At 39.5% G+C, this 25924-nt stretch overlaps 1 protein-coding gene across 1 annotated transcript in view; it reads left to right on the top strand.

The window, feature by feature from the left end:
* Positions 1–25924, top strand: part of LOC127433314 (serine/arginine repetitive matrix protein 3-like) — a 93105-nt gene that overhangs the window by 54861 nt on the left and 12320 nt on the right. The window contains exons 3-12 of the mRNA XM_051685101.1: positions 1616–1717; positions 7785–7913; positions 8058–8135; positions 9579–9647; positions 11295–11330; positions 11438–11488; positions 11683–11790; positions 15226–15397; positions 25059–25315; positions 25827–25924. The exon at positions 25827–25924 is cut by the window's right edge and continues 145 nt beyond it. Coding sequence (XP_051541061.1) covers positions 1616–1717; positions 7785–7913; positions 8058–8135; positions 9579–9647; positions 11295–11330; positions 11438–11488; positions 11683–11790; positions 15226–15397; positions 25059–25315; positions 25827–25924 — 1100 coding nt within the window. The remainder of the gene's footprint in view (positions 1–1615; positions 1718–7784; positions 7914–8057; positions 8136–9578; positions 9648–11294; positions 11331–11437; positions 11489–11682; positions 11791–15225; positions 15398–25058; positions 25316–25826) is intronic.

The following is a 25924-nucleotide window of genomic DNA, read 5'->3' as shown; positions in this document are numbered from 1 at the left end:
ATATTTAATGCAATTTATAAGCATTTTATGTGAAATTTGATATTTACCCAAAGAATTATCAAACGATGAACAAAACCGGGAGCGCTATCACACAATGTATGTTTTCACGTTTCTAACACGAGATAGTGCTGGAAAGCTGAAAGTGTAACTACTGGTTGGTCCAGGATCAGACAGTCACATGACCTGATCTACTGTTACTGGCACCCCAAAGACAAATTTGATCTCTTTCTCTCTCTGCACTTGGATAGCTCAGGTGACTTCATGAAGTTATCCATTTTGTTTAATTTAAAGGATTAGTTCACCGCAAAATGAAAATTCTGTCTTTATTTACTCACCCTCATGTTATTACAAACCCACATGACTTTTCAACCCTTTCTACTATGGAACACAAAAGGAGGGTGCACTATTCACTTTATTGCATCTATTTTTCCATACAATGTTAGTGAATGGTGACTGACACTGAGCATTCTGCCAAACATCAACTTTTGTGTTGCACGGATGAAAGAAAGTCATGCAGGTTTGGAACAACATGAGGGTGAGGGTGAACTATTGCTGAAAGTGTCAACAGATTTTAAGATGTTTTTCTTAAAATAGAAGCAAATGTGACAGTTGTTGACATGCAGAACACAAGAGCTATAAACGTTATGTGGAGAGCATAGCTCAGATCGTTTGCTGTTGGAAGAACTTGATGAGAAATGTTTGAGTTCATATTGAAATCTCTGACATTTGATTGCAGACTTTGGCATCACTGGTAGTCTTCTGTATCTAAATTTGAGACATTGTTAAGATCTCTCCTGAAACTCTAGATGAGACACATGCGAGATTTCTCAGGAGAAACATCTGAGACTTTAAAAGTCACCAGTTGCACTCCATTTAATCTCATTACTGTCTAGTAGAAACAAATGAGATGTTATAGAGATCTCATTGGTGATTTTTCTTTTATATTTGTCGTCAGCGCCTGACTTATCAAGCATTGATTTTCTTTTTGTTTGTGTGATGTGGCACAATAAAACCTTACACATCTGTTTCCTTCAATTTCAGACTAATTCAATGTCACTGAATTCATAAAAGTGGAACGCAAAACAACAACAGAAGAACAATTGACTCTGTATTATAGTGCTATCTCTTTAATGTATGGCACTTTCCTACCGAACCATAGCTTATAGGCTTATAAATCAACAGCAAAGCATTTTTGGCTGGCAGTTGGATTACTAATGTTGGTGATATGCAGCATATGCCTTTAGGGCTGCCACCATATGTGAGCGGCCGATGACTGATCGTAACCTGGTCTCAGTCCAGCACCAGAGGGATTTCGCCACACTCTCATGCGTCTCTTTCACTAACTGCCTGATGAAAACTTAATAAGGCTTTTAAAGGCGTTTAAATGCCTCCATGTTTCTGAAACTTTGCAGCATTTCTTTCACAAGGTTTCCCCCCTTTTATTTATAAAATCAAAACAATCAAAACCTCAAAAATGGTACCTGGTTACGTCTCATGGTACAGTAGGTACCGTAGAGTTTACCATCTAGTACGGTACAGTAACGGTCACAGTAAGTCACTTAGAAAAGTAATAGCACGTCTCTCCTCAACAATCGTTATTTCTCTCTGTTTGCAGGTATTCTGAAGAGGAAATCAGACAGAAGGTTGGAACGTTTCGTCAGATGTTGATGGAGAAAGAGGGAGTGATAATGCGAGATGGCTCGCACCCACGCCCACCGTGAGTAAAGCTCTCATACTCTGATGTGTAAATAAGTGAACGATTGATCCGCTCCTGACTGATCTTATTTCCCAAACGGAATTGAATAACGTGTGTGTTAACTCCTTTATCGTGTAACCTTTCTGCCAGTGTGTGACACTATATTACCATGATTAACGATAATGCAGGACAGAGAGTATCGCCAATAACATCTTGGATCACGGAACGGTTCTGCTGGCTGATTTTATCATTGTACTAAACTGGGAAATATAGCTAAAAAAATGATTTTCGATATAGCCGATTATCTCAATATTTATGTATTTGCCAAACTGGTGTCACAGACCCCTCTGTGGATTGCCGCCTCATCGTGGTGGAGGGGTGTGCGTGCCCCAATGACCCTGGGTGCTGTTTTGTCTGGAGCATTGGTTCCTGGTAGGGTCTCCCTTGGCAAATTGCTCCCCTATGATGTGCCCAGCAGGAAGAAAAGTGATCTCGCACGGAACAGGGAAACTGGGGCCCATTCCTGCAGCCAGGCCCGGGAGTGGAGCTTACAGGCAAGCACGTGGTGGCCGCTCTTTGATCCATGGGGCCCAGGCGGGCTTAGCCTGAATAAACAACGTGGGGCTGCCTCCTTGTAGAACTGCTGCTCCTCCGCGTTGAAAGGAGCCAGTTGAGGTGCTTCGGGCATCTGATTAGGATGCCTCCTGGATGCCTCCCTGCGGAGGTGTTTCGGGCATTTCCAAATGGGAGGAGGCCCAGGGCAAGACCCAGAACATGCTGGAGGGACTATATGTCTCAGCAGGCCTGGGAACGCCACGGGATCCCAAGATGAGCTGGAGGATGTGGCTGGGGAAAAGGATGTATGGGCTACTTTGCTTAGTCTGCTGCCACTGCGATCCGGTCCAGGATAAGCGTTCGAAGATGGATGGATCGATGAATGGATGGTCTTATAGAACCACGTTACTTTTCTAACATTTTTGCTAAATGATTTAATGTCTGTATTACATAATCAACTACATTTACAAGCTTGTTTGAGTGTGATCAAATTGTGCGGCAGCTCGACTGATAGAGCGTTACACTTGTGATGTAAAGGAGCGGGATACGAGTCCTGAAGAGCACACGAGTCCACACGTGAACCCAAAGTGTCATATAAGCACCACAGAATGATGTTAATTGTGTTATTCATCTCACATTTGCTTTTTCTGACACTATCGGTTAGATTTAGGTTGAAGGTTTAGGGTAGGGAGGTCGGTTTTGTTGATTTAAAACTCAATAGAGCATTAACCTTAAAACCTCATCTGTTTGGGGAACATTTAACTCGCTTTTAGCGCCACACAGTGGACATTTCACCTCATTTCAACTGCCACAATGAACTACGTAATTTTATTTGGCAAAAATGTAGCCACAGTCACATCATTTTAATGAGAACAGGCTTGAATTTGCTCTGAAATGGTTTTCAAGGGTGATTATTTTCCAATGAGAGAAATCATTTTGACCAAACAGCCACCGTCACTAAGAAGATTCAAACGGTTTAACGCAAGATGTAAAGTACAGTAAAAATCTTGTTAAAAAATATTCAAATCTCTTCCTTACCGTGGTTCACTAAATGAACTCAAGGGAGAATTCTATTACTTTATTTTATTTAGATGTATTTAGCCGGCCAATAGTTTTTTTTTAAATAAATGTATAGAATGATAAAACATGTCTTAGTCTTTCAGCACTATGACGGGCACAGACATTGAGGCTACGAGATTCTTAAAAGAATAACATCCCAATAGCAGTTTATTATGCAACCAAAATGGCAATAATGACCAGAAAAATTTAGATTTGGTGCGTAATGCGGCAATTTTAACTTGAAACAAGGCCAAAATACTCCGGGGACTCTTATTTTGAAATGACAGACGCTAGGCTCCATTACAATGCGCTACAGTATACGCAAGTATTTACCAAATTAAGCTTTTCTAGCTTAAATAATCACCAGATTTTTTAAAGATATATTTCACCAGGTTAGGTTTATTGATGAGAAAAAAAGAAAAACTATCGGCAGCTATCGGCATAGATTTTTTGCAGATAACCTATAGTTCCAATAAGCAACTATCAGCACTGATTAATCTGTAAAACCGATATATCCATCTACCTCTAATATAACATACAGAAAATAAATAGAAATCTAGAAATAATGTGGGTGCAAGCCTTTTATCAGAAGTCCAGAGACTGTGATTTCACCAGCTCTCTTCCATCACCTTCCTGACACAACAACAGCAGTCTAATGTAAAGGACTTTATCTTTCTCCACCCAACCTCTCAAGAATATAGCACTCATAGAATCTGATACTGGTACCAGATGATACACACCCATGGTACTCAACAGGTGGCCCACGCTGATAATTATTAACGTGCATGAAGTTTGAGGTGTCAATTTTCTAGAGCCTTCACAGTAATTTTCAGTATTGTTAAGTTACTGGACCGTTACATAGGAAAATAAATGGCAAAAGAATGAATGAAACTTCAAAGATACAAATATAAATCTGATTATAAACTATAACATGAGTGCGACGTCAGTCTGCTGTCTCTTCCACACCTGCTCATCACTGCCACAGTGCGAGTGTCTGGTGACAAACCCGTTTGAAGAGCTCAACAGAGATATATGCGCGTCACGAACAGTGATAACAGGAAAAAAGGTTTATCCTGCAATAAATCCCATCTTATCCCTAATGCTTTATTATTGGTTATTTGTGTTAGTAACCTAAAGATAACTCTATAAATCAGGTAATCATAGATGGTAAGAATTTCTCATTGAAGCACTTTTTGGGCTAGTATTGATATATCGGTGTTGTGTGTGTGTTCACTAGGTAGCCAGTGTCTCATGACAATCTTTGAGAGTGACAACAGAACAGATAATCTCTTCTTTCTATATATGGCAATAAATATTGACATTTCACAAAATAAATGAACGTACTTGTAACATCCTCTACTGCAATACCACGAAATAACCATCAGAGGTCTTCCTCCCCCGAATACTGACACAGACTCATTCACATCACCTGTGTCTCATCACACTAATCAACTGCTGTGTATTTAAGCCCTGTTTTACAGTTTGTTCATTGCAAAGTCTTGTCACTCTTTGGATTGCAATTCTGAGGGTTATTTATCCTGTTTTGCCCTCTCTTTTTTGGGTTTCCTGCCTGTTTTTAGGATTAAAGTCTCTGCCATTTGTCTTGGATTTTGTATGCCTGTCCTGCCTGTTTTTCTGGATTATTGACTCTTTGCCTGCCCCTTGACCTTTGATTATCGATTTGTTTTGTGATCTTATTTTTTAATAAAACTCTGCACATGGAGTCTGCCCACTCATTACAGTACTGATTTTTATTTATTTGTAGTGATGCATTCTGCTGCAATATATATAGCCTAGTTTTAAAAGTGTGGATCTAAAAAATAAAAAAAAACATATTGTATAGGCATATATACAATCATTATTTTCATGTTTTTATTTTACAAAGAACCACACTTTTACAATAATTAAGCTGTACCTATATATATTTATTTTATTCTTGTAAATTACCTTAGTCCATAATGTATTAAATAGCAAATTTAGCATAATCTACTTGCCTCATTAATATAAAAAAGTAATTAAAATCCTTTTTTTTTATTAATAAAAAAATGATAATAGTGCGGCCCTCAAGGCTAAAAGGACCCTGCTTTCCGCCCCCTGGCTTTCCAAAGTTGAGTACCCCTGCTGTACAGCGATAAAACCCTTCTGTTTGGTTGCAGAACCATTCTGCTCCATTGTATACCTGTTCAGTCAGAAAACCCTTCTGTTCCACAGTACTGTAGGTAAAAAGTTAAGCTGTGTCTCTGCGTGGTGTTTGCAGATTATGGTTATGATACTGTATGTTTGATCACACAGCAAGAGTGAGGCACATTTGTTTAGATATGTGCTTAAATCACAACATACTTACAAACAGGGATTACACAACACAAAGTACAAAAGTACACAGCTCTCTTCTGTCTGATGACTTTCTCGTTTACAAAAAAGCCCTGTTGTAGAAGCACAATGCTGACATTTACTGCTGCGAGTTTTCATGCCATTAAGAAGCAGATTCACTTTGAAAAAAATCACCTTTAATATTGAAATGTTGATTGAAATTAATCAAGACGCTCGCAGATTTGTGAGGACAGATAATGAGGATAAGTTAAGAGTTTATAATGAGAAGAGAGATTATACAAAGCATTATTCATCGCATCTGTTCAAAGCCATAGGTGTGTGTGTCTCTGTGTGTGTGTGTGGAAATTCTGTTAAAGTTATAAACTGTTTTTCGACACTCTCATTATCACATTCTATCGGCACCTTTTTTCAGTTTCTGACAAATAACTTATAGAGTGGATAAGTGGATGTTGATGTCACCCAGAGGACAGTTTTATCAAAAGTTATCCTTTCATAGTTCAGGAGACTTAATGGAGCCTAGAACTACTAAAGGTGTTTCAGTTTACATTATGAGATCTGATTTGCTTGCCGACATTTCCACAGAAGAACAGCTCAATTTACAGGTTTTGTGTCTGTTGCACACAACCTGTAGGACATATAACAGAATGGCATATGCACATGTGCAAGTGGTAATGTATGTGCAAGGTAGAGGAATGTGCAGTTATTGATTTTAATGTACGTGAGATATAATTATAATAATTAATTAATAATTATATTTATCACACATTTGCACATATACAGTGAAATTCTTTTTTTCACATATCCCAGCTAAGCAGGGTCAGCCATGATACAGTGCCCCTGGAGCAGATAGGGTCAAGGGCCTTGCTCAAGGGCCCAACAGTGGCATCTTGGCAGTGCTGGGGCTTGAACCTCCGACCTTCTGATCAGTAACCCAGAGCCTTAACCACTGAGCCACCACTGCCTGGTGCCTATGTGTATTTACATTATTGCACTATCCTGAAGCAGTTGAATTGTTCATGTGGAAAATGGCCTGAGGGTAAAAACTGTTCTTGTGCCTGGATGTCCTGGCGCTCAGTGCTCTGTAGGGCCGGCCAGAGGGCTACGGTTCAAAGAGGGAGTGGGCAGGGTGTGTGGGGTCCAGAGTGATTCTACCTGCACGTTTCCTCACTCTGGAGACGTACAGGTCTTGGAGGGTGGGCAAGGGGGCACCAATAATCCTCTCAGCTGTCCTGACTGTCCGTTGTAGTTTCCTTCTGTCTGATTTGGTGGCTGAACCAAACCAGAGAGTTATAGATGTACACAGGACAGACTCAATGACAGCTGAGTAGAACTGAGTTAGCAGCTTCAGTGGCAGGTTTAACTTCCTCAGCTGGTAAAGGAAGTACAACCTCTGATGACCCATCTTCACAATGGAGTCTATGTGGGTGTCCCACTTCAGGTTCTGAGAGTTGGTAGAGCCCAGGAACATGAATGACTCCACTGCTGCCACAGTGCTGTTCAGGATAGTGGGAAGAACCATGTTCAGCTCAAGGTTGTTGTGACCGCACCAGACAGCCAGCTGATCAACCTCCTGTCTGTATGCAGACTTGTCACCATCCCGAATGAGGCCAATGACCGTGGTGTCGTCTGCAAACTTCAGGAGCTTGACAGTGGGGTCTTTTGCAATGCAGTCATTCATGTACATGGGCAAGAGCAGTGGCGAGAGAACGCATCCCTGAGGAGCACCAGTGCTAATAGTGAGAGTCCCGAATGTGAGTTTCCCCAGTCTCTCTAGCTGCTGCCTATCTGTCAGAAAGCTGCTGATCTATTGACAGATTGGGGTGGGCATGGAGAGCTGGGTCAGTTTGGTTGAGAGAAGATCAGGCATGATGGTATTGAAGGCTGAACTGAAGTCCACAAATAGGTGGTTATTGCAGTAAGATCAACCATGTTCAATAAAGGCTATACATTATTATGACACCAAAATTTCAGTAGTCGGTAGTGAAATTTGACGACTCTCAGTACCAGCTTCAATACCAGTAGAGGGATGCAGATACGTACAAACTGACTCTGGATTGCTGCAGAAGTTTTACTTCAGAACCTCTCATTTCATATACAGCATTGTCAGGTGATGATCTTTGACCGTTACCTCCTGCATGCACAGGGTCAGGCTGCTTCCTGTTGGTGATGAAGAGCATGTGGAAAGCACTGCGTATACCGACGGCTACGAGGAAGACTACAACTGGGATGGAGAGTATTACAATCACGACTCGACCGCCTACGATGACTGCAGGTAAACAGAAGATAATTAGATAACACACAACACCTACACACTATCTCTCACACATAATTACATGCAGTTTCTTGGAGAAAGATGCACTTACAGGAAGTGTGTGTGAAGCATATATCACCATTAACGTCTTTTCCTCCACACTAGATCCAAGAGGAAATCCAGCAGTTCACCCTCTCCTCGGCCAAAGAAGAGGAAAAAGAAGAAGGCAAGAAGGCACAGTCGGTTAGTTTCTTTGCTTCAGTCTTGTTTGTGTGACTCAATGCAATGCAGAGCTGGTCTGCTGAACTCCAGAGAAGGGGGAATCTCATCAGATTAAGAGTATTTATCTGGGATCTCGTTTAACAAAAGTCCTTTTAAACAAGTCAGTCCACTTGCTGGCCATCTTGGCATCACCAAGTGTAGCTTCAATCTACATGAATAAGGAAAGACTGAAATCTCCAAAACTGTTTGCCAAAATTATGCTTCAATAACATGTCAAATCAGCAATCAATTTGACAACAATGTTTTCATAATTGTTGCCTCTTTAGCTCCCCTTTGACAATAAGAACACACAACACTCACTCTCTAAGGAAAATTTAATCTGATAAAGTTGAAACTCTATTTTTACTCATATAGAGTGAATGTTGTGCCTTCTTTCTTTCAACAATAAGCTAGAGAAGTAAAATATTAGATGCCACATTTGTCAGATGATCAGTACCACTGCTCGCTATACACACATTGCGTAGTCTGCATAGGGCACCAACTCCCTAGGGGGCACCATCTTACCCTAGGGGGGCACCAGAAACTCCACTGGCTGCCCTCACTCGCATTATTATACGTTATTCAAGGACCTGGTAGCAGTCGCAGAACACAGTTGATCACCTCGCGCTTTCTCATCGTGCCCTGTGCTCCGCTTTCTCATCCCTCCACAACCAGATCTCAGAGCTCTGCGTAGGGCATCAGTTTGACCAGCGGTCGCCGTGCCGATGGTATTAGTGATTTGACCCATTATTGAAATGCAATCTTGGCAAACAGTTCTGGAGATTTCCGTCTATCTCCATTTAAGTAGAAAGGAGTGACTAGAAAGTATCTGCCAGGAAGTTGCTTATATAGTATGGCATTTTGATTTCTGGCTCTTCCTCTTTCTTGATTGGTCAAGCATCTTTTTCCTGCTTGTTCTGAGGAATCTTTAGCTCACATCATGTTAAAAACAATACTTTTTAGGTTGGTTGCAAAACGACCAGGCCAGACTTATGCGAATTGGCTCTCGACCTATTGCGATTTCTCTTATTTTTCTTCCTTCTTATATTGTATCTGTCCTTCTTATACTGACTGTAAGTCAGTCAAGCTGTGCTGAGTGATTTGATTCATATGAGCTTAGATTCAGTTTGAATTACACATCTGAGAGGCAGAGCTGAGATTGACAGACGTGTGATAGTCTCTCATGTAGTAGAGAAACAAATACGTGGAGAATACATGAGGATTCAAAACACTGGCAGTGGTGGGGTATTTAGTAAAGAGGTGGAAGAAGCAGCACAAAAGCTAATTTGAGGTGATGCATTTGAAGTGAGAGCGTGTGTTTTTGTTGCAAAATGTCAATACACAAAATAAATTGATGTTTGTGAAGTTTCCAGTATGTGTGAGACATTTCATCATCAGTATTGTTGTTCTCTGTGTGACCCACAGCGCTGAGAGTCCGTCTCCAACCCGCAGAGACAAGAGGAAGAAAAGCAGCAAGAAACACAAAAGAGAAAGGTATGTTTTATATATTTCTTTTAGGTCTGCAGAATACAGTAAATACACTCTTTTTCTGTATGCATGGAATGACATCATGACCTACCAGGGATGCATCGAGACAAAATTTGTGTGCCGATACCGATATCCAGTTTAGAACAACATCTGCCGATACCGATTGTTTGTTGGGGCTGCTTTTTTATGCATAAAAAAGTATGCATGCCGTTTTAAACAAAAAACACATAAACACACATTAACTGAATTCTGTACAACCTCCTGCCAGGCTCACAATGATGGGTCAGATATTGTTTATTTTTATTTTTGATGTTAACTCATAAAATGTACACTATTCAACCAGAACACAGTGTTAGGAATACTATGAAAGTGCCACTTCTGTGCAATACGGATCTCCTCTGGGATCTTTCTGGGATGCGCATTGGTCCTGTAGATCTCGTGATCATAATGTGATCCACTCACCTTCTGAGTTACAGATGATGCAACATATTCTGTGTATTCTTCACATGTTGCGTGCCTTTGAACATAGTCCAATCAATGAGATCAAAACCATCATGCAGAGGGGTTTGATCTTCTGTTGACCCCGTTTATTTCTACCGCAGTGGGTGTGCGTGGATTAAAGGAACAGTTCACCCAAATATTAATGTTCTATCATAATTTACTCACCCTCAAGTTGTTCCAGAATTTTCTGTCTTCAGTAGTCAGACTGCTCTTATCCGTGGAATGACGAAAACAAACAGTGAACATATTTCAGTTGAATGAGATTTGGAGGAATGGTTTCATAAGAGGTGTGTTTTGTCCCATTTAGAGCTTGACAGACCCAGTCCAGTCTATTTTCATTGCATGGAAAATACTGCAATACTCTGACATTCTGCTAAACATCTCCTTTTGTATTTCATGGTAGAAAAACAGTCATAAGTGTTTGGAATAACTTGAAGGTTTTTAGCTAAACTATTCCTTTAAATTAAAGGAATATTCCGGGTTCAGTACAAGTTAAGATCAGTCGACAGCATTTGTGTCATAATGTTGATTACCACAAAAATTAATTTCGACTCGTCCCTCCTTTTCTTTAAAAAAAGCACAAATGTGTGTTCCAGTGAGACACTTACAATGGAAGTCAATGGGGTCCATTTTTGGAGGGTTTAAAGTCAGAAATGTGACGCTTATAGTTTTATAAAAGCACTTGTGTATTATTTGAGCTGTAAATTTGTTTAATTCCTAATTTCTAGTCATTTTAGGGTTTGTTGACATTACATCGCCATGGCAACAAAGTTGTAAAATTGTCTATATCTTTCCACAGATGCGGTTAGTAAGTGATTTTCTCACAGTAAAATCATGTTAACACACATATCGTTTATGTCTTGTGTCTATACTTTTGAAACAGTGAGTATTTTAATGTTTACAGATTGACCCCATTGACTTCCATTGTAAGTGTCTCACTGGAACACACATTTAAAGAAAAGGAGGGACGAGTCGAAATTAATTTTTGTGGTAATCAACATTATGACACACATGCTGTCCATTGATCTGAACTTGTGTTGAACCCGGAATATTCCTTTAACAAATAACGTTTAGCACAAAATCTCCAGATGTTATTGGTGTGGTTCTGATGGACACAATCAAATATCTAACCCAATATTCCCACTGTCTCAGGTCCACATCTGCCTCTAGAAGGAAGAGGAGACACAGGTAAACGCTGAGCTGATCTCAGATTTGTTTGATTTTACAGTTTGGAAACTGTGCTGCACTCCTTCTGTACAGATCATCTAATGTTTCTGTTTTTCCACATCTTTCAGATCTGGGAGCCCCAAAAACAAACACAAAGACAAGAGCAAACAGAAGAAGAGGTGAGTGATGTTTGTTCTGTTCTTTACTGTTCTGAAACTATCAAATGTTCAGTATGATGGTGAGTTTTGCACTGGCGAGTTCACATTTCAGGGTCACATTTTCTTCCGAAGAATTTTAATCATAAAAGAACGGTAATCATCTCAAATTGTTGTCAGAGCATCAATAAACATTAGCATGTGTGTATTTCCTGCAGGTCATCTGTGGATTCTCCTGGCAGGCTTTCTCAGCACAGAGGAAGCTGTTGTAGTTCTCGCAGTGGATCTGTTTCATCCACAGCCAGCGTCTCCAAGTCACCCAACAGGTGAGACATCAGTACTGATCCCTCTGCACAGCTGATTCCACCACTAAGACCGGGCGCACACGGTGCAAGTTCTGACACTTGGGGGTGTTGAGACCCTGCCCATGTTACAAGTCCGGTTTTCTGATAATCGTACAGATGCAGCGGTACGTGACTTTACGGCCTGGCGAGTTCTGAAGCAACCGCATGAATTTCCACAATATTTATCATTATAAAACATAAAGCCAGAGGAGGAGATTTCAAGGACTTTAACACTAAAAGTTATAGTTCATAAAAAATCATTTTGTTTAATCATTGACCCAGAACAATTACTTAGTTAACTCATTTTAACCACTAATAGTTCAAAACATAAATAACTAATATTGCCATTATATTCATTCATTTTCTGTTATAGCGTAATTTCATGTACAGCTGCTTTGAAACAACTCCTGTTGTGAAAAGTGCTATACAAATAAATTTCACTTGAAAAAGTGCTGTCAGATATTTGACAAATTCAGACGTCGAGGGGACGCTGTCTGATTTCATGACTGCTTACATCAATCATTATGCCAGTGTGTTATTGCCAGTTACTGCATGATAATAAAGCACGCAAAATACAAGATTAAAAAGAAAGTGTGCCAATTATACGTAAGGAATAATTCATGACGGACTGTTGAATTATTGAAAAACAATGCACACCCAGAGGTGGTAATGTGGTCATGACCCGCTGTGGAGCGGCAGTTACACCTCAGGTGTGCATTATTTTCCAATAATTCAACAGGCCGCTTATGATACGGTTACCACACCTTAACACATCATTCAGGGTTTTATCTCAAGACATTTTCTGATTTTCGTCCCTAAAACACTCTTGTGAGTGGAACTTACACCACAGATTCAGCGTCTAGCTTTGATACAGCTCAAGCCTTCATTGCTACTAGCAACGGAGGCTTGCGTTGCTTTTCAGCACTTACTGGAGTAACAAGGTTGTGTGCATATGTGCGTGTGTGTGTGTGTGTGTGAGTGTGAGTGAGTGTGTGTGAGTGTGAGTGAGTGAGTGAGTGAGTGTGTGTTTGTGTGAGTGTGTGTGTGGCTGTGGCTGTGTGTCTGAGTGTGTGTGTGTGTGTGTGTGTGTGTGTGTGTGTTTGTGTGAGTGTGTGTGTGGCTGTGTCTGTGTGTGTGTGTGAGTGTGTGTGGCTGTGTGTGTGTTTGTGTGTGTGTGTGTGTGGCTGTGTGTGTGTGTCCGTGTGTGTGTGTTTGTGTGAGTGTGTGTGAGTGAGTGTGTGGCTGTGTCTGTGTGAGTGTGTGTGTGTGTGTGTGTGTGTGTGTTTGTGTGTGTGTGAGTGAGTGTGTGTGTGGCTGTGAGTGTGTGTGTGAGTGTGTGTGTGTGTGTGTGTGCGCGCGTGTGTATGTGTGTGTGTGTGTGTGCACGCGTGTGCACGCGTATGTGCGTGTGTGTGTGTTTGAGTGAGTGTGTGGCTGTGTCTGTGTGAGTGTGTGTGAGTGTGTGTGTGTGTGAATGTGTGTGTGTGTGTGTGTGTGTGAATGTGTGTGTGTGTGTGTGTTTGTGTGAGTGTGTGTGTGTGTGTCTGCACGTGTGTGTGTGTCTGCACGTGTGTGTGTCTGCACGTGTGTGTGTGTGTTTGTGTGAGTGTGTGTGTGTGTGCGTGTCTGTGTGTGTGCGCGCATGCGCGTGCGTGTGTGTGTGTGTGTGTGCGTGTGTGTGTGCGTGTGTGTGTGCGTGTGAGCAAGAGAGAGAAAGAGAGACACTGAGAGAGATTGTGTGTGGTAATTACCTCTGTTTGCAGCAGCTATCATGAGAAGTAACATCGCTTAAATTAACAAGATGTAAGTTTAAGTATACTTCCCAGTAGGAGCGAGTGTCGCCGTTCTGTAATATATCTTTTTCATTGCTATCCAACTGTTTACAACCCCACTGAGTCACAGGGGGGCGCTGACATGAAGGCTGTTTTTGTTTCTCATGCTTGTGTGTGTATATATGTGTGTGTGCCCATGTGTGAGACCAAATGAGAAGGTGAGGGTGCTTTCCACAGATATTAAAAGTTATTTCGGATAATATAGAAACTGTTCGACTCAAGTCTCTATGTGTGTGTGTAGGTCTATGTATGTGTGTGGGAGCGAGAGAGAGGGAGCGCAAGGGCACTTTTCAACTGAAATTGAAATAAATTTAGGATATTATAGACATTGTTTGTCGTTCTTATCTGAATTACCGGACCACTGTCTGTGTTTTATATGGTCACTTAGCTGTGCTAGCCTGTATGGCTCTATGAAATAACTGAAATAATTTGACAAAGTGATATGGAACCGTTATGCGGCCAAGACCTGGAACTACTTCATAGCCGTGCGTTTATTGGAAAATATTTGCACACCTTAGAATGTCTGTCAACCAATCAGAATCAAGCATTCAACAGACCCGTGGAATAATTGTCTGTATTCTAAGAGCAAACATTAAGTTTACTGTAGAGTGGAATTCTGAGTTATTTGAGTGGAGTACCTGTATAAGTGTGCTTGATTCTCATCTGTGTCACTGCATGTTGATATCAGACACACAAGTTTTGTACGTGTGAATGTGCTTTAAAGCCGCACATAGCCAGCAAAGTTTTAAAATCTTGATTTAGCCATGCGGTTGTTTGACAGGTAGAACTTTCACCCTTGGCTTCACCAGACTCGCACTTGGGGAGTCAAATAAATCGATCATACCATTATAATAGATGCTACATGCCCCTGAATGTAGCCCTAGGACTGAAATAAAGTATGATGGGACGGAAATTTTCAACTAGATTTTCTTTTGTAGCTCAACGTCTCAGTATGGCAAATGATTTGTTTGGAGAGCAGAGAACAGCATGGCCTTTCTGTCGAAGCCTTCTCAGTGATGCGGTTGTGAATAATATGGGAAAAGCACAGTTGTATAATGTGGCACTCAGTTTTCAAAGATTGTGCAAGTTGTAACGCCTTCTCCTGACTGGTCAACTTCAGCTAGGTCACCAAATCGGCTCGTTCAACCGCGCACACCTCACATATTCAAGCCGACAGTGGCCAAATTTTTTGGCATATTTAAAAAAGATCAGGAGGTCGTAAGCCGCTCGGCTTCACTCGTCATTCCTCTCACATAATGCAAGCTGCGACCAACGAGCGCCAACGATTTCCACACGATTTCTCCAGAGAGAAAAATATCAGCTGGGAGCTTGCATGACAGGCACAAATCTCACCATGTACGCCCGGCCTTAATTATAAGGTCATTTTATCTTTCGCAGTTTTTGCATACAGAATAAATTCTCAATGGTTGACTGCAAATGTTGCTTATCTACAGTGACATTGGCAACTGAAAAAATGTGTGCTTTTGCACACCACACGGCCAATGCAGCATAAACAAAAAGTTGCAGAGTGCTGTTTTCATTTAATACGGTTTTACACGACTGAATCTTGAATGTCTCAATCCAGATCAAATATGAAGTGCAGTAACGACAGGCAGAAACAGGGACGAAGTAACAGCCCACCGCCGCCCCCCAGCACTGACCAGCCAATCACGTGGCAGAATGGGAACCACAGTGCCCGCGTCCGCAATGGCAAAGATACCGGATTCAACCACACAGACGGGAATAAAGCCAACGATGTATGTAGTCTCCTCTACTTTACCGTCTACACTAAATTATCATACACACACACGCACACACACACACACACACACACACACTGATTCTACTCCCTTTATTTCAGTCATGTGTGTCTGAGCTGACTCTATATATCTCTTTACCCTCTTTGGCTCCATATTGTGAGTTTTTCTGTTCTCAAGTCATGTTTGTGCTTTTTGGGAAAAGTGTTTTCCTCAAAGCAAATGTCCATCATTTTCCTTCTGTAATCAAGTCATGCTTTATTTCATTGATCTTTTGACTTTTTCAGTTCTAGAAAGAGAATGAATGGAAATGCTGAGGGTTGACAGGATCCGTTGAAAGGATGTTTTCTTACAGTAGACATTGTGGAACCATTTGTTGACTTTCTGACTTAGTGGGTTTTTATTCACACGCCAGTTAACGTGAGAATTTAAAGGTGTTTAACAGGCAGACACAACTGAAAATGATGGTTGTGGCATCTTGACAAACTATTGTTTTTTCAAACATTCTGTTGCTGATGTTATATAAGTGCTGTAAAAAGAGATATTTGTGTGGGTTGATCAAAATGACTGCCACAATCAGATAAATGATCATAATAATCAGATAAAATCCACCGTCTCCACACACTGAGCCATACGTATCAGAACACGTGTTTGTTTGCTTCCATATATTCAACGATATATTTAAAGACGTCAAATGTTAATCCGGCAACATTCTGACAAACACTTTTGTTTTGGAACAACATGCACAGATGAATTGTACACAATAAGACCAGGAACACATATTAAGAACAAGGCATTAATTTAAGAACAGAACATGGACTTTAGTTTTGAGAGACTTTTCAAATATCTGCTCACACCGGGACGGGTTTGCATGCATTTCTCTTTAGAAGGTCTCATGCTCTCTTGCTGTTTCTTTTTTCATTTGCTCAGTTCATCCCTCTGTTGTGTTGATTTCTTGACCTCTCTTATGAATTCACATGATATCTTCCCACAAATAAATGCCCAAACTTTTCTGTCTTGTTTGTGTAAAAAGCACTCATATGATTTGGAACTGGATCGAGTAGATTAAATGGGTATGTCTACTAGTTTTTCTTGTCAATACAGTTGAAACTCTCATGTTCTGCTCAGTTTAACCGTAGCATCCTTCTCCAGATGTGTATCAGCCCTGCTGGCCCTCTATGACCTGCATGTTGCCTTGAGGTGACAGTGTCACGGCCAGGATAAGACTGTTTCTTATTATTGATTATTTAAGGTGAAGAATTATTAATGAGGTGTCTAGAGCCGCTGGTATTCATTGGCCAATCCTTTAGATGTTTTAAGAGAGGATAAATGTGTCTAAATGTTAACTTAAACCCATAGATGTGAAATACCTAGATGCTGCATTCGACTGATTTGGATACATCATCAACAATACCCTCTTGGAAAGGTCAGCATTTCGTGTTGAAACATCATAAAGCCTTTAGTTCTGTACTCTATATATTCTCCCTATGTTCTATTATCAAAAATATTACAACTACTTTTTTTTGTACAATGTACAACAACTTTTGTACAATAAATAAAATAAAATAGTGTTTCTTCAACTTTGGGAAATTTCATATCCCATACAGGGGTGATTTTTATGTTTATGATTTTAGGTCTCATTAAAACTGACTTTTATTTTTAATACTTTTCAAATGTCTTTTATGTCTTGATTTGATTGTTTTACCCAGACTTTCAATATTAAACTATGAAAATACATGATTAAAATACTAATTATTACATGTTTAAAACAAAGAGTGAAAAAACAGAAACCGTTTCAATATTTATTCTTTTTTATTCTTTTTTTTTAATTTTTTTTCCCTTTTTCTCCCAATTTGGAATGCCCAATTCCCAATGCGCTCTAAGTCCTCATGATGGCGTAGTGACTCGCCTCAATTCGGGTGGCGGAGGACGAATCTCAGTTGCCTCCGTGTCTGAGACCGTCAATCCGCGCATCTTATCACGTGACTTGTTGAGCGCGTTACCATGGAGACCTAGCGCATGTGGAGGCTTCACACTATTCTCCGCGGCATCCACGCCCAACTCTCCACACGCCCCACTGAGAGCGAGAACCACATTATAGTGACCACGAGGAGGTTACCCCATGTGACTCTACCCTCCCTAGCAACCGGGCCAATTTGGTTGCTTAGGAGACCTGGCTGGAGTCACTCAGCACACCCTGGATGCAAACTAGCAAACTAGCGAACTCCAGGGGTGATAGTCAGCGTATTTTACCACTGAGCTACCCAGACCCCCCTTCAATATTTATTCTTAATAAAAAAAATTAAGACTGTCCCACAGTTGTGACTTCATTTCTAACACACCAATTTCTAATAATTTTGCACCTAATAGATTTCCAATGAAGCTCAAAAAAGTGTGTAAATATGATTTAATTGTGTGTATTTAGGATGCATAAAATTAAATGACCCTTAGCAGGACAAAGGAGTCGTCGTTTTATTTGAAAAGCGTTAAAAATGTGATTTCCATCAGCGTCATTTCCAGCACAGAATTCTATTAAACACAAAAGAGAGTTTGAGATGGAAATACATTTTCATGACTTAAATGACATAAATCTCATGTGATGCATGAACACACTGTTGGACATTGTTAGTAGATAAATTAATTAAACTAGTGAGAGTGTGACATTTTTTTAACAAGACTTTATTATCTAGAAGTCCACAGTGCTAAAAATGCGCAAAGTTCAAAAAACACCCCAAAAAATATATAACAAAAATACAATTAAATATACAATATAAATTAATATTCAATCAGAAGTAAATGGCCTGGGTAGCTCAGTGGTAAAAACGCTGGCTATCACCCCTGGAGTTCGCTTGTTCGCGAGTTTTAATCCAGGGCATGCTGAGTGACTCCAGTCAGGTCTCCTAAGCAACCAAATTGGCCCGGTTGCTAGGGAGGGTAGAGTCACATGGGGTAACCTCCTCGTGGTCGCTATAATGTGGTTCTCACTCTCGGTGGGGCGTGTGGTGAGTTGTGCGTGGATGCCGTGGAGAATAGTGTGAAGCCTCCACACGTGCTACGTCTCCATGGTAACGCGCTCAACAAGTCATGTGATAAGATGCGCGGATTGACGGTCTCAGACGCGGAGGCAACTGAGATTCGTCCTCCGCCACCCGGATTGAGTCACTACACCACCACGAGGACTTAGAGCGCATTGGGAATTGGGCATTTCAAATTAGGTGAAAAAGGGGAACCCCCCCCCCCTCCAAAAAAAAATTATATATCCAATAAAGTGAAAAAATATATAATATTCCAGCCGTTACGCCTATGACCACAGTTCCACTACTTTTATTAGATTCTTCATACAGTAAGCAGGTTTTGCTACATTGGCATCTAGGTGTTCATATCTATGGATAACAAGAGGCAACAGATTCATGAATTCTCTCTTCGTTAATGCCTGAAAAATCGGTCTAACATCATCAGTGCTTCAATAACTGATTTCAGAGGGTTTTATTTGCTACTCTTCATATGATTGTTCAATATTATATTTCAGTAGCATTTTTTTTTTTAGAGTTACTAGGTGTTTGTTTCCTTCCTGTCTACATTTCAGTCGTGTAATGTTTGTCTAGATGTTTGACAGGGACAAACGGATGCTCTGTAAACATTCGCCAACAGAAAACTAAATAGGAGAATTAAAAAAATAATCTAGTGATGTTGTTACACTAAAAGGGACCCAAGCCATTTGGATTCGCAATATAAACTTTTCCTTACCAAATGTGGCACTCTTGAGTTCCTTTGGAAAAGACATTTGACAATTGCTGAGAGCCGAAATACTTCTATACAACTCTAGTTTCAACTCCAGTAGAATTATTTCGCAGGCCAATCTAATACTGTTGTGTAATGAAATGGCTGTAGAAATGTGACTGGGGTCCCTTTGAAATGTTAGTTCTCCATCCTAGCAATGATCGCCCTCCACCCAACACCCCCTTCCTACCTCCTCCCATTCATCTGTGCTGTCCGTTGTCCCGACATGCTTTCTCTTTCCCATTCAAACACATTCTGCATGGCCATTAATCTTTACATTCCTTGTGGCAAATTCAATTTGTTCAACAGACTTTGTCCCTAACGCTCCTTAACGTACGATAGAATGTGGCTGCACATGTATCCAAGTGAAAAAGACAACAATTTAAGTAGATTGCTTTTGGAATTTTGTAACTTTTATTTTCATCCGTATTCCTTAATTATCTTTCAGTTTGTTTTAGTTTTGGTTCTTTGTCTTGAAGGAATAGTTCACCCAAACATGAAAGTTCTGTCATCATTTACTCACCCTCATGTTGTTTGAAACCCGTCTAAAGTCCTTCCTTTTGTGAAACACGCAGCTCTTTTCCATATAATGACAGTGAGTGGAGACTGGGACTGTCCCCAATCTCATTTGCATATTTTCAAACCAAGAACCAATGATGTTTGCCATCAGTGAATTTCATTTAATGGAAAAGAGCAGCCTGGACGTTCTGCTTCGTGCAAGAGAGAAAAGCATATGGGTTTGGAACAATGTGAGGGTGAGTAAATGATGGCAGAATTCAAATGTTTGCATGAACTAATCCCTTAAACTTTTTTTTTCTTTGAATGCTCACTCTTTTATTTTGCTTCGTTTTGTTGGAATTGTCTTCTCCTCAGTCTGTGGATCAATGATCTTAGCCTGGATACTAAAAGAATTCATTGTCTTTTTCCCATTTCGCTGCGGAGAATTTTCCTTTCTCCTTTTTGTTTTTCTTCCTTTGTTTTGTTGATATTGCATACGTGTCACTGATTGAAGCGGAAGGTAGGTAATGCTCTGCCTTCGCACGTGGAGAATGTGGCAAGCACCCTAGCTTGATATCAGTCTCTCTCTCTCTCTCTCTCTGTCTTTGTTTATCTGAGGAAAACCAAAGGTTGGCGGGTTGTTTTCATTGTTTTCCTTTTAGAACTATGTTTGCTCTTCTTTCATTCTCTATTTATTTTTTATTTCGATCTGAGATCTACCTTTGCTTTCATGCTTCAGTCTTCAGTACACTCCCTCCCCACAGGTCCATCTCTTGTCTGCGTTTCTTATTTTTCGGTAGAATGCATTTCCTGTCTGTGCCGCATTCCTTTTGTCTTTGGTGAAATGGTACGTGTCATATGATTTCATCACTTTCCCTCTTTTGTTTTTGGATACACAAGGGCTGCTTCTGAAATATCTGAGGTTAACGCTCAGCTGTGTTTGTTTTCGGTAATATTTTTCATTTTCATACAATATTTATTGGCAAGCTTAGATTGTATTGTATAGGCTTTTTGTTTCGTTTAGTTATTACCGTCTGTGGAGGTCTGTCAGAAATCCATGAATTTTCTTTTGATGGTAGTGAAATGAGTTTATCGTCATTATATTGTACCCGCTTCAATCGGCAGACTCTGCCAGTGTGCAAAATAAACAGATGGATGAACTATAGTGTAGCACCAACCAATGTCTTTGCTCAATATTGTCATTTTAACTCAATTCCACCACTAAAGATTATGAGTCTCAGGAAGCCTTTTTTAAAGACCCCATGAAATAAAAATTGGAGTTTGTGACTTTTAGTCCAAGTATGCAAGCTTTGTGGCTAACATCTACGGGCGTTTCTTCAACTTCAGGCACTTTCACGTCCAAGGGGATCATTTTTATTAAAACTGTATGTTACATGAAGGTCTCATTAAAACTGAACTGGAAACTTTTCACCAGGCCGTCATCAATTAATTGAATACTTTTCAAATGTCTTCTATGTCTAGATTTGACTGTTTCAGCCTTCAGACCCAGACTTTCAATATTATGAGAATACTAGGGATGCACCGATCTGATACCTGGATCGGTGTCGGCTCCGATACTGATGTTTTTAAACGGATCGGGTATCGGTCCGACGAGCCTGATCCAAATCCGTTACTGTGTGTTAGTCATGTTCGGTATGGTCAAGCTCCAAACATGACATAAAAGAACCATAAAAACAGCATTAAAGCAGTTCATATGACTCGTGCATTTTATTCAAAGCCACTTGAAGACGTGTGATAGCTCTGTGAATCACAAAAGACTGTGATTAATAAGTAAATATATAGTATGTGCAGCGCCAGCGCGTTAGTGAATGCTGCTGCTCTGTTGACACAAACTCACGCACACGCTGGTGATGCACTCGTGGATATTTTTATCCTTCACAGCGAATTACTGTTCATTTTGCTGCTACATTATCCAGTATACTAGTTAATAATAAAGTGTTTCTTAATAAGCTATACATTTATATTGAAATGTGTAGTTAGAGGTTTGTGTTTCTTTACATATTAAAGAGTACTCACAATTAGTATCACACAATAATGTAAAGATATTCTAAACTGATTATGCAAAAAAACAACACCGGTATCGGCTTGGGATCGGTATCGGCCGATACTGAGATTTCAGATATCAGAATCGGATCGGATGAGAAAAAGTGCATCCGTGGTATCGGTGCATCCCTAGAAAATACATTATAAAAATGCAAATTATTACATTATTACAACTATAATTATCTAAACAAAGAGCAGGGTTGTGAGGGTTACTTTTGAAATTTATTCCACTACAGATTACAGATTACATGCTGTAAAATGTAATTTGTAACATATTCCATTAGATTACTCAAGGTCAGTAACGTAATCTAAATACTTTGGATTACTTCTTCAGCACTGGTAGATTTTTTCACTTGTTTTGACTATAAAAACTCTGTCAGTACAGTAAGACAAAACACACATGTTAAAAATACATTCTCTGAAAAACCTAAATATCTTATGCAGTGTTGTTTCTAAAACAAGATGAATCAAATTGATCTTGTTTTAAGGATTTTTAGATATTTTTACAGGAAAACAATACAACAATTATTATCAAGAATATGATTTTTGCCCTAATATCAAAGATCTTACTAGAATACAGAAATTATGATCCAACGTGAATTTTCTTGATAAAACAATATGATCGTGTCTGGTATCATGTGCATGTAAAATGGCTAGAAATAGCATTTTATCTTAGCATAAAGATGACAATTTACACAAGGTTTATTTCTATTTCTTCTGCTCAAACTTACTTCAAACTTACTTCTCTGTCTGCTCGTATGAATGTAACACATCATAAGAAAGTGTTTCACTGCCGTTCAAATGCACTTTGGATCATTTATATGTATAAATGTTTTCCATCTGAAAGGACTAAATGTTAAATGAAACAAATGACAATAAAATGCAAAGTAATCTCTTCAGTAATCCAAATACTTTTAGAATGTAACTGTATTCTAATTACCAATGATTTAAACTGTAACTGTAGTGAAATACAGTTACTTATATTGTGTATATTAAATACCTAATCCTGTTACATGTATTCCCTTACTCCACAACCCTGGCAAAGTGTGAAATGAACAGAAACCATTTCAGTATTAATTGTGTGAAAATGTAGTATTAACTAATTCAGTATTAGTTGTGACATCATTTCCACTACGTCAAACAATTTTACCCCTAATAAAGTTTTGTCAAAAGTTAGTGTACTTGTTAACCAAGTGGACAAAAGTGTCAGTGAAGAGCATGAAATATGAGACAAACAAAGAAAAATCAAGGGAAGATTTAATATTGGTCGTCATTTCCAATCAGCTGCAATTTTGTCAAATTATGTAAAAAGTGTGTAAATATGATTTAATTGTGTGTATTTAGGATGTATACAATGAAATTAGCCAAAGCAGGACAAAGGAGTCGGTCATTTTATTTGAAAAGCATTTAAATTGACATAAATCTCCTGTGATGCATGAACACACACTGCTGGACATTGTTTGTAGACTAATTAAATCTAATTATAAACTAGTGAGAGTGTGAACATGTTGAAGAAACACCAACATATGTTAATGATGTACAAAATAAACTTTTAGCTTATGCACCTAAAGTCTTTCTCAGCTTAGAAATTGAACCAAAAAAATAATGATATTAATTAATTTTTTTGCATAAATTATAAAGACTTCCTGCATTATTTTCTTTCCCATCCATCAGTTAGTTGCGAGGTGGCTGGAACTGATACATTCTGAAAGCTTTTTAATTGCTTTTGTCCATGATGATGTCTATGAGTGTAAAGCTAATTTTTTTAAAGTGGACCAGCCCTTCAACACTGTATCCTGTTTCAATAGGAAATTTGTCAACACTGGAATGAAAACTGCATTCACTATGTCATTTCATGGGGTTTTTAATGTAACTTGATGGATAACACATAGTGTTAGGGCTGCACAATTAATCTAAAAAATTGAGATTACAATTACAGCTGTCATTATTATTTAATCATGAAAAGTGTCAATTTCAGCATTCTGTTGCAACATATTTTTGGGACTGATGTTTGCATGAATGCAGAGGCAAATCTGATGCGTTTGAAATCTATCTAAATTATACTGTGTGCAACTTATTCAAAATGCGAATAACCCTTTTTATGTCACATGCAATTAAAATATTAAAGCATTTCAGGAACATAGTTCTCAGCTTGTTTTGATGCATAGCCTACATAAAGTACATAGCATGCACAAAATAAGAATTGTACTGTAAATTATATTAATCGAAATTAATAATCAGCAGTAATGATTTTCGGCATAATCGTGCAGCCCTACATAGTGTACATTAATTTAACGTTTCTTTTGTAAGACATGACAGGAACTGGTGAAACGAGAATACATTCATAACTCTCTGAACTCTATGAACCAGCATTCTCAACGTTTAAGAGTCGTTTTGTCATGAAAAGTGACTTGCTCTTAACATGCACTCAAAGCTGTCACCCAGCCCATACACTGTGATATTCATTTGAATTTCATTTCTTCTTTGTGTGTGTGTGTGTGTGTGTGTGTGTGTGTGTGTGTCCTTCTCTCTCTTTGGTTTGATTTTTATGCATTGTTTCATACTCACTATCGAGGGAAGGGTGTTGTGTCTTTTTCTCTTGCATTGTGTGAATCTAATGATGCACTTATGTTGCCCCACTTTTCCCTTCTCTTCATACCTTACCTACTAAAGGAGGGAATGCCACTTTATTGGTAAGTGGATGTTAACCAAAAGGGCGTTCAAAAAACAGAATAACCATGTAAAAAGCTATTAAAACAGGAAATGGGTCACTGTGCACATCTCAGCAATTGTCTGCAGGACAAAACAAATCCACAAGCAAGTTCTATTGAGTAGAAGACCAAATGATTTCTATTTTGATTGAATCTATTCTTGTGAATCTTTCTTTCGTTCCTTCCATTTCTGTGATGTTCCGTCAAGTTGTCTGTTTATTTTTCTAGTTCTCTCTTTCACCTTTCTGAAATTGAAGAAGTCCTCTTTCTCTTCTTTAAACTCTTGTTATTCTCTCTCTAATCTTTCAAATTTGTTTTACATATTGTCCCTCTCCCCCTTCCTTTTTGTTTGAATTTTTTTTATTTCGGGATTATTCTTTTCAAATCATTATGGTTTTGCATGCCGAGTATTGCATGCGCTGCACAATAGAGGACTGTCTATAAGCCAGAGAACAATCCTAGCACTTTCTTTTAGATATTTTTTTGGCAAGTACACGGTAACGCTCTTTCACCCAAGAGGAGAAACGTTCTAATTTCTTTGCTTTTTTCTGTTTGTTCTTTTCACGTTTATTTCTTTGTTTGCTTTGTTGGTTATAATTAATCTCCAGAAACTTCGATCTCTGGCAACTTCTCCCTCGAGCACACAGACGTACACATCGCCGCCTCTAAGAGCTGTTAAACATCACTGCCCCGGAGGAATCACGGGCCAGATGGGAGACGATGGCTGCGGAGACGGAAAATCGGTTTTGGCATCGTCGGGGAGACGCAGCGGGCGGCCGAGGGTTCGAGAGAAGACGTCTCACTCGCCAGCACATAGCAGCGACTCTCAGCATGATCCACACGCTAAAACCAGGACTCTGAAGAAGTAAGAACATCCAACAAAAGAGATCAAATGGAGTGATATCTCAGCTGTTTCTCCTAGAAAGTAATGAGATTAAATGGAGAGCAAATGGAGACATTGGAACATTTTTCTCCTGAGAACAAGACCCCAATAACCTCACATGTCGTGTCTCTTCTAGAGTAGGAATAGAAAATCACAAAAGTGTCTCGCACTGTGCTTAGATTATCAAAGTCTGCAATCAAATGTCTGAGATCTCAATATAAACTCACTAAATGTTTTCCAAAACCAAGTAATCTGAGCCAAGCTCTCCACATTTCACTATTCGCAGATTTATATAGCTGTATACTCAATTTCTCATCGGTGTCTCTTTTTATTTCTCTTGAGGAATTTTAGAAGAAACGGTTTAAAAGAGACACCCGACCTGATTCTGTAATAAAACATAGTTGAGAATGTAGTGTCTTAATTAATGAAAGAGCAACCTTTGAGCAATAACATTTTCTGTTATGCTTAGTTCTGTTTCCTGTATTCCGCACAGGACAAAAGGATCTCATTCGTCTAAGCGGCACCATCGCGGACGCGGTCAGAATCGCCACCGGAGTTCATCTGTGTCACCGGGTCGGCACAAACGTGCAT

The sequence above is a fragment of the Myxocyprinus asiaticus genome, chromosome 4 (genome assembly GCF_019703515.2).
Source record: "Myxocyprinus asiaticus isolate MX2 ecotype Aquarium Trade chromosome 4, UBuf_Myxa_2, whole genome shotgun sequence".
In the NCBI taxonomy this organism is placed as follows: domain Eukaryota; kingdom Metazoa; phylum Chordata; class Actinopteri; order Cypriniformes; family Catostomidae; genus Myxocyprinus; species Myxocyprinus asiaticus.
The sequence above is the reverse complement of the archived record's forward strand: the minus strand, read 5'-3'. Positions and strand labels throughout refer to the sequence as shown.